Raw genomic sequence first — 9,770 nt, forward strand, 5'->3', positions numbered from 1 at the left:
CTCCCAGGTAACCCCCTAATTACTGTAACTCTCTGCCTTCAGCCAATCACAGCCCTCCCAGGTAACCCCCTAATTGCTGTAACTCGCAGCCTTCAGCCAATCACAGCCCTCCCAGGTAACCCCCTAATTACTGTAACTCGCCACCTTCAGCCAATCACAGCCCTCCCAGGTAACCCCCTAATTACTGTAACTCGCCGCCTTCAGCCAATCACAGCCCTCCCAGGTAACCCCCTAATTGCTGTAACTCTCTGCCTTCAGCCAATCACAGCCCTCCCAGGTATCCCCCTAATTACTGTAACTCTCTGCCTTCAGCCAATCACAGCCCTCCCAGGTAACCCCTTAATTACTGTAACTCTCTGCCTTCAGCCAATCACAGCCCTCCCAGGTAACCCCCTAATTACTGTAACTCTCTGCCTTCAGCCAATCACAGCCCTCCCAGGTATCCCCCTAATTACTGTAACTCACCGCCTCCAGCCAATCACAGCTCTCCCAGGTAACCCCCTAATTGCTGTAACTCGCAGCCTTCAGCCAATCACAGCTCTCCCAGGTAACCCCCTAATTACTGTAACTCGCCACCTTCAGCCAATCACAGCCCTCCCAGGTAACCCCCTAATTACTGTAACTCTCTGCCTTCAGCCAATCACAGCCCTCCCAGGTATCCCCCTAATTACTGTAACTCACCGCCTCCAGCCAATCACAGCCCTCCCAGGTAACCCCCTAATTGCTGTAACTCGCAGCCTTCAGCCAATCACAGCCCTCCCAGGTAACCCCCTAATTACTGTAACTCGCCGCCTTCAGCCAATCACAAGCCATAAATAAACACAGCATTAAAGTAACAAATATCTGTAAACTTTATTTCGTGTTTATTTGGCTACAGGAGCGGAACCAGCACCAGGGCCCAGTGGTACCAGCCGGTCCGTTCCCATAGAACAGTTTCCCTTTATCAGCAGTATCAGAACCAGGGCCCAGTGGTACCAGCCGGTCCGTTCCCATAGAACAGTTTCCCTTTATCAGCAGTATCAGAACCAGGGCCCAGTGGTACCAGCCGGTCCGTTCCCATAGAACAGTTTCCCTTTATCAGCAGTATCAGAACCAGGGCCCAGTGGTACCAGCCGGTCCGTTCCCATAGAACAGTTTCCCTTTATCAGCAGTATCAGAACCAGGGCCCAGTGGTACCAGCCGGTCCGTTCCCATAGAACAGTTTCCCTTTATCAGCAGTATCAGAACCAGGGCCCAGAATTCCCTTATTTGCTACACAGGAAAGTGGCCCAGGGGGGACGTGTGGCCCTCGGGCAGTTACACAGCAGGCACTTATATATATATATAATGTTATATAATATTAATATCATCTCAGTACTGCCTCTCGGTTCTGATACATTTGGGTTCATCTCTGTCCGTCCTATGAATTATTATTATTTTGTGCATCGGGGCGTCTGGTCGGTACTGACCCATTCCCTGCACGGGACATTGGGGTAACTGTGCATCATCCCCACCTGGCCTTTTCCCCATGGAGCTTACAGTCTAATCCTTCAACCTGGGACACAAGGAGATTAAGTGATTTGTCCAAAGACACAAGGAAATAACTAACAGCCAATCACAGGCCGCGCTGAGCCAAAGTGCAGTCACATGAACACTGAGTGACCAGCGCTAAATGCAGCATATGGGGAAATATGGGGGCACATGGGGGAAGATGGGGGACATGTGGGGGTATCTGGGGGCACAAGAGGGCAGATGTGGGTACCTGGGGGCACATGGGGGTACCTGGGGACACATGGGGGTACCTGGGGAAACATGGGGGTTAATGGGATGTGCATGGCAAGAGCAGAAGGAGACACAAAGTGGTTGGATCCCGGGGTTCGATGCCCACTCGGGGCGGGGGTTAATGGGGGGCACCCTAGTGCTGCTCTCACCCCCCAATTCTCAGTCCAGTGCAACATGCAGAGTCCGATGCAAGTGCTTTGTGTATGGGTCCTGGGGGGCCCAGTTCTGTGCTTTGGGGGCCCCTGAAGTGCCAGTCATTATGAGCACAAGGGGTCACATATAAATATTGGGGTGATCCGAATCAAGGTCCCAAGAGAGAGGCAGCTTTAACTGCAGAGATTTCAGGGTTCAGCGAGTTGCGTTGGATTAACGTTGCCCCATTCTGTACCCCCAGCCTATATATGAGGGATATGGGAGCCACATGAACAACCCCCCCCCCCCCAGAGTTCTCTGTGCTATATGTTCCCATACCCAGTGCCAAGGGGGGGCCCCGACTTTCAGCAGTCGGCATTGATGGGGGCGCGTTCCCCCTGCAGAAGCCCCTGAGTCTCCTCGCTCTGCTCCCGGCACCGCCGGCACATTAGGGGCTTGTGAAGTCCGTTGTACAGGGCGGTCCCCAACAACAAGACTATGAACCCCAAGATCTGCAGAGCGTGGAAGCTCTCCCAGCCCAGCGCCAGGCTCACCACCCAGATGACGATGGTTCTGAGACTGTCCAAGACCATGCGGGTGGTGGCGCTGATCTCCTTGGTGACGCTGATGCCGGCGAAGTTGAAGAAGGCGATGCTGATGATGTTGCCCAGCAGGGCGAGGATGATGAGGGGTTGGTGGCCAATCTGGCAGAAGGCATCTAGGGAGTCCTCCAGTACGTGGCGCTCCGTGTTGCCGAGACCCCCGGCCGGGATGTAGTAGAACGGGATGAGCAGCAACGAGAGGATAACGAAGCCGAAGAGACCTGCGGGGCAAATGGGTCAGTGAGGAACTGGTACCGAGGCCCAGTATCCCTTCTGCCCCATGTAACTGGGGGGCAACTACAGGAAGGAATTACCCCCCGGAAACATACGAGTAAATAGTAAGTTGGATTCCCAGTTACTTACCCTTAGTGCCAACCAGATACCCAGTTACTTACCCTCAGTGCCAACCAGATACCCAGTTACTTACCCTTAGTGCCAACCAGATACCCAGTTACTTACCCTCAGTGCCAACCAGATACCCAGTTACTTACCCTCAGTGCCAACCAGATACCCAGTTACTTACCCTCAGTGCCAACCAGATTCCCAGTTACTTACCCTCAGTGCCAACCAGATACCAAGTTACTTACCCTCAGTGCCAACCAGATTCCCAGTTACTTACCCTCAGTGCCAACCAGATACCCAGTTACTTACCCTCAGTGCCAACCAGATACCCAGTTACTTACCCTTAGTGCCAACCAGATTCCCAGTTACTTACCCTTAGTGCCAACCAGATACCCAGTTACTTACCCTTAGTGCCAAGCAGATACCCAGTTACTTACCCTCAGTGCCAACCAGATACCCAGTTACTTACCCTCAGTGCCAACCAGATTCCAGTTTACCTCAGTGCCAACCAGATTCCCAGTTACTTACCCTCAGTGCCAACCAGATTCCCAGTTACTTACCCTCAGTGCCAACCAGATTCCCAGTTACTTACCCTCAGTGCCAACCAGATCCCAGTTACTTACCCTCAGTGCCAACCAGATACCCAGTTACTTACCCTCAGTGCCACCAGATACCCAGTTACTTACCCTCAGTGCCAACCAGATACCCAGTTACTTACCCTCAGTGCCAACCAGATACCCAGTTACTTACCCTCAGTGCCAACCAGATACCCAGTTACTTACCCTCAGTGCCAATCGGATACCCAGTTACTTACCCTCAGTGCCAACCAGATTCCCAGTTACTTACCCTCAGTGCCAACCAGATACCCAGTTACTTACCCTCAGTGCCAACCAGATACCCAGTTACTTACCCTCAGCGCCAACCAGATACCCAGTTACTTACCCTCAGTGCCAATCAGATACCCAGTACCCTTAGTGCCAACCAGATACCCAGTTACTTACCCTCAGTGCCAACCAGATACCCAGTTACTTACCCTCAGTGCCAACCAGATACCCAGTTACTTACCCTCAGCGCCAACCAGATACCCAGTTACTTACCCTTAGTGCCAACCAGATACCCAGTTACTTACCCTCAGTGCCAATCAGATACCCAGTTACTTACCCTCAGTGCCAACCAGATACCCAGTTACTTACCCTCAGTGCCAATCAGATACCCAGTACCCTTAGTGCCAACCAGATACCCAGTACCCTTAGTGCCAAACAGATACCCAGTTACTTACCCTCGGTGCCAACAGCCCGCAGTGGGTGCACATTGTGCTTGTAGACAAACTTCTCCTCCAGAACCATCTGAATGGACACGATGATCTGAGCCATAATGATCAGCAGGTCCCCTGCGCGGGCAGAAACAATAGGGGTTAGAGCGCCAGGCTAGAGGCGCGGGCAGAAACAATAGGGGTTAGAGCGCCAGGCTAGAGGCGCAGGCAGAAACAATAGGGGTTAGAGCGCCAGGCTAGAGGCGCAGGCAGAAACAATAGGGGTTAGAGCGCCAGGCTAGAGGCGCAGGCAGAAACAATAGGGGTTAGAGCGCCAGGCTAGAGGCGCAGGCAGAAACAATAGGGGTTAGAGCGTCAGGCTAGAGGCGCAGGCAGAAACAATAGGGGTTAGAGCGCCAGGCTAGAGGCGCAGGCAGAAACAATAGGGGTTAGAGCGCCAGGCTAGAGGCGCAGGCAGAAACAATAGGGGTTAGAGCGTCAGGCTAGAGGCGCAGGCAGAAACAATAGGGGTTAGAGCGCCAGGCTAGAGGCGCAGGCAGAAACAATAGGGGTTAGAGCGCCAGGCTAGAGACGCAGGCAGAAACAATAGGGGTTAGAGCGTCAGGCTAGAGGCGCAGGCAGAAACAATAGGGGTTAGAGCGCCAGGCTAGAGGCAATGAACAGCAGTTTGGCTCCTCGGGGGTGTGGCTAAGTGGTCACATGTTCAGAATAATAAAACAGCTAGAAAATGAGTTAATTAACTCCCAATCATTCCCTTATGATTCACCTGACTGAGCACAGACTCATGGGTTACATTGTACACACAGGCACCTCCAGGCAGCAGTGCTGCATAAACTGCCATTTGATCATTTGTCATTGGGATTAAATGAACCTTATAAATATGTTTATTGTGTGGGACATAATGAGGCCCAGTTGGTGTTGCCATACTCCTCCCCCCCAGGACATTATGGGGGCCACAGGCAGCTGTCAGCTTCCAAACACCAACACCCCCCCCCCATAGTGCAGTACCGTTTCTGCCACCAGGTGGCGCTGCATTAATATAGAAACAGCAGAAACCCTGTGAGTGAAGTTAATTAACCCCTGGAATACAGTTTATAACTAATCAGAACTCTCTCTCTAAATTAACCACTTGTTGGGGTCGACACATGGGCCCTATAATTACAGGAGCCAATAGAAAGTCGTTACCAGTAATGATATCACTGAGATTTTTCCCAGTTGCGGGGCCACTGAGGAGATCGGCCAACCCCACGACCACCAGGCCGGCTATGGTGACAGCGATGCCCAGCCATTGGCTCCACTCCAGCTTGCGGCCCAGGAAGGCCACGGACAGGAGCCCCGTGAAGATAATAACTGCCCCTCGGAGCATCTGGAAGCTGGAGGCGCTGGTCATGTTCAGGGCTGGAATAATGGGGGAGACAGTGGCAATGAGTCAGTGTGGGCGGCATTGGGCAAGTCAGTTGGGCACATCATGTGTCACTTACCCACATACATGATACTGGTCCCAGTCATGTCACACAGGGCGGGTGGGAGGAACAGCAAAGGGTTAAACGGCTGCGAGGGTTCAATGGTCGGAACCGGGGAACTTCTGCTCCTCCAGGTCAGGAGGTAGAAAACTGCCAGGCAGGAAAGTTCTCCCAGGAACATGCCCACCGCCTGCAACACATACACATTGGGGGTCACCCACAGCCCCCCGGGGTGGGCACGGGGAAAGGGCAGTCAGGTTATGGGGTTCCCTACCCAGAGAGGGGGAATGAGTGATACATTGGGGGTGGGGAGGAAAGGGGATCTCACCATCAGCATAGGAAGGGGTTCCTTACTGTAAGGGCAGTCAGGTTATGGGATTCCCTACCCAGAGAGGGGGAATGAGTGATACATTGGGGGTGGGGAGGAAAGGGGATCTCACCATCAGCATAGGAAGGGGTTCCTTACTGTAAGGGCAGTCAGGTTATGGGATTCCCTACCCAGAGAGGGGGAATGAGTGATACATTGGGGGTGGGGGGGAAAGGGGATCTCACCATCAGCATAGGAAGGGGTTCCTTACTGTAAGGGCAGTCAGGTTATGGGGTTCCCTACCAAGAGAGGGGGAATGAGTGATACATTGGGGGTGGGGAGGAAAGGGGATCTCACCATCAGCATAGGAAGGGGTTCCTTACTGTAAGGGCAGTCAGGTTATGGGGTTCCCTACCCAGAGAGGGGGAATGAGTGATACATTGGGGGTGGGGAGGGAAGGGGATCTCACCATCAGCATAGGAAGGGGTTCCTTACTGTAAGGGCAGTCAGGTTATGGGGTTCCCTACCAAGAGAGGGGGAATGAGTGATACATTGGGGGTGGGGAGGGAAGGGGATCTCACCATCAGCATAGGGAGGGGTTCCTTACTGTAAGGGCAGTCAGGTTATGGGGTTCCCTACCAAGAGAGGGGGAATGAGTGATACATTGGGGGTGGGGAGGAAAGGGGATCTCACCATCAGCATAGGAAGGGGTTCCTTACTGTAAGGGCAGTCAGGTTATGGGATTCCCTACCCAGAGCGGGGGAATGAGTGATACATTGGGGGTGGGGAGGAAAGGAGATCTCACCATCAGCATAGGAAGGGGTAAAAACTCCCAGCATTCCCCCAAGCCACGTTGGCTCCGCTGGGCACAATGTTACAGTTCTGACACACCCCAGGGCACAGACACTCACCTGTAGGAACGGGTGCTGGAACTGGTGACTCTGGGACTCTTTGCACCCTTTGGCATCAAAGTTATCTGCCCACCTGTGAGACAGAGACACCCGGTTACCCACACGCTGCTGCTGCCATAGCGCCGGGCACTGCCCTACTGAGCCTGTGACACCAACCTCGTTGCTAGGCTCAGTTACCCTAGCAACCATTAAGCTATTTGATTGCCAGGCTAATAGAAGACACACGGCTGAGCCTTTTTATCCAGATCAGAGAACTCAGATACAGAGCAAGAAACCTTCAGTGACTCCCTATCCCGGGCAGAGGGTGCGGGGAGTTGGGCAGCTAACGAGGCCTCACCCCATTAATGAGCACTAATTACCTCCCTGGCATTCCGGCCAAACCTGAGCCCCAATGTGGCTGGGAGTCTGGGCCTTGCTGGGATTCCTTAAACTGGGGCTAATTACCCCAGGGGGTGGGGCAGGAACCAGTTTCTTATTGACTTACTGCCACAAAGGCACCCAAGCACCCAAACCCTCCTATGGATCTATGGGTGGCACCTTGCCCAGGGGAATGGGGGGGGCAGGGCTGCAGGGAGTGGCACTCTGGGCAAATGCATTGGACTCTATCTTCACCCTGATACATATACCCACACACTAGGGGGCAGATTTTGCGACTCCCTGCCCCCCCCCCCATTCCCCTGGGCAAGGTGACATTACGGTGAGTTCAGGGAATGGGGGGGTCACACTAGGGGGCAGATTTTGTGACTCCCTGCCCCCCCCCCCCCCCCTGGGCAAGGTGACATTACGGGGAGTTCGGGGAAGAGAAACCTGTAACTTCTTCCTCTGCTTTCACTTTTGTTTCTGGGCCAAGTTTGGGCAGGTTTGGCCGCTCCGGGCCCCTGGGATTCCTGGCAGGGCAACTGGCGGGGCAGATAAGTGTTAATAGTGGGGTCAGGTTACTCACAGTCATGCACGGCTGCTATTGGCTGGCACTGCGCCATTGTGCTAATACACCACTTAACTGCCCCGGGGCGCCCAAGGAATGTGACTGAGACTGGGGGGGGGGGGGCAATTGTGAGACTGGGGGGGGGGGGGCAATTGTGAGACTGGGGGGGGGGGGGGCAATTGTGCAGCTGATTTCATGGCTAAACCTGAACTTCTGCACAGAAACAACTCGCTGCTCCCTCACCCACATTCTGCCCTGCTGAGTCCTATATATATTCCTTCTGCCTCAGCAAGAGCTGGGGGGGGGGGTTCTGCCCTAGTCATGTGACCCTTAACCCCTTTCCTTCCCCCCCCCCCTCACATGACCAAGTGCAGAGGAACCGGCGTGTCCTTGTGGTTTCAGAAGTGCCCGACTCGGCTCTTTTCTACGTGACAGGTCCCTCCCTGGTCCCAAGAGCTCACGTGTTTGACGTTTAAAGGGCAACTAAAGCCGCCGTCATTATATTTGTGTTCTGCTTAGAAGCTATTAGTATGTTATAGAATGATCCATTCTAAGCAGCGTTTCAATTGGTCATTGTTTTTGAATTATTTCCCCTTCTCCTTCTGACTCCGTATAGATTTCAAATGGGGGTCACTGACCCCGGCAACCAAAACCCTATTGCTCTGTGAGGCTCCAGTTTTATTGTTATTGTTACTTTTTATTCCTTATCTTTCTATTCAGCCCCTCCCCTAGTCATATTTCAGCCCCTCATCCAAACTACTGCCTGGTTGCTAAGATAACTTGGACCCTAGCAACCAAACAGCTGCTGAAACTGAAAAAGTGAAAACTGAAATATCTAAAAAACTACAAATAATAAAAAATGAAGACCAATTGCAAATTGTCTCAGAATATCACTCTCTACATCATAGTAAAAGTTAAATCAAACCGTCTAAGTATAAATCTTTATAAATATCTATAGATATCAGATAACGGTGGGGAAAGTTCCCCTTTAATCCGACTCCAGTAGGAGGAGAGACAGGGGGGCCGTCTGGGCTATACACGGATACAATAGAATGGGAATGCCAAGTGCAAGGATAGTTTGTATCAAGCCGGGCCCCGGGGCCCCAGGCCATTGGCTGCTGCTCTGGAACAGACACAACAACTGCCCCTCCCCCGCTGCCCCCCCCCCCCCCCAGTCACAGGGGAACAGGGTGCCATTCACTTCCCCCTGTCACTCAAGGGAATTATAGTGGCGGCAGCGTCAGGGGGGCCCCAAGCAGTGCAGCAGGGACGGGGCCCCCCCATGTGTATAATGTATAATGATGCCTATGAATGGGTGAGGGGGGGCATGGAGGGGCAGTAATGGCATTGGGTCACTGTGGGGTTCTGTGATACTCTCCAGCCCCCCCATATTTCCTATCAGGCTACTAAAGACAATGATTTAAAAAAATAAATAAAGGGGAAGCAAACCCTTACACTGCAAAGTGTCATTTCTGTACATAGTTACATAGAGTTGAAAAAAGACCATCAAGTTCAACCCTTCCAAGAAAACCCAGCACCCACACCCTATACTTACCCATCTATACACTCACAAACTATATATACACCCAATAATACTAAATAGTTACATAGGGTTGAAAAAAGACCAGAGACCATCAGGTTCAACCCTTCCCAGTAACCCAGCACTACATACAGTACATACTTAGCTGAGAGGGTATTGATGGAGCCGGTCGTCAGCATCATCCCTGCCAGGAGCAGCTGGTACGAGGTCCAGGCCATGGTGCCAAGGGGGTCCCTGTGCCCGTTGCTATGCCCGTTGCTATGCCCGTCGCTCGGCAGAAGCGCCCGGTGCCCCTTGTTGTTGCTCAGGGAAAGGCTCACAGGCTGCAATGGGGTTTCCTGTACAGGCAAATATGGAATCATGTGACCTGTTAGTCAGCTGCTGGGAGGGGGGGGGAGGGAGCTGTCATCCCGGCAAATCCTATAGGCTGGGGAGCGGCCGGGGGCAGGAGTCTGGCACTGAGGGGAAAACAACCGCAGCCGGGAAATGTCTGGCACTACAACTCCCAGCATCC

The 9,770-nt window shown here is 52.9% G+C and overlaps 1 protein-coding gene across 1 annotated transcript; it reads right to left on the bottom strand.

The window, feature by feature from the left end:
- Positions 1-833: 833 nt before the first annotated feature.
- Positions 834-9,566, bottom strand: slc35f6 (solute carrier family 35 member F6). The gene is given in 6 exon segments (NM_001114029.1): positions 834-2,716; positions 4,117-4,227; positions 5,296-5,508; positions 5,592-5,763; positions 6,792-6,864; positions 9,398-9,566. Coding segments are annotated over 6 exon segments (1,104 nt in total). The 5' UTR covers positions 9,475-9,566; the 3' UTR covers positions 834-2,258.
- Between the last annotated feature and the right edge of the window lie 204 nt (positions 9,567-9,770).

This window comes from Xenopus tropicalis, chromosome 5 (genome assembly GCF_000004195.4).
Source record: "Xenopus tropicalis strain Nigerian chromosome 5, UCB_Xtro_10.0, whole genome shotgun sequence".
Lineage (NCBI taxonomy): Eukaryota > Metazoa > Chordata > Amphibia > Anura > Pipidae > Xenopus > Xenopus tropicalis.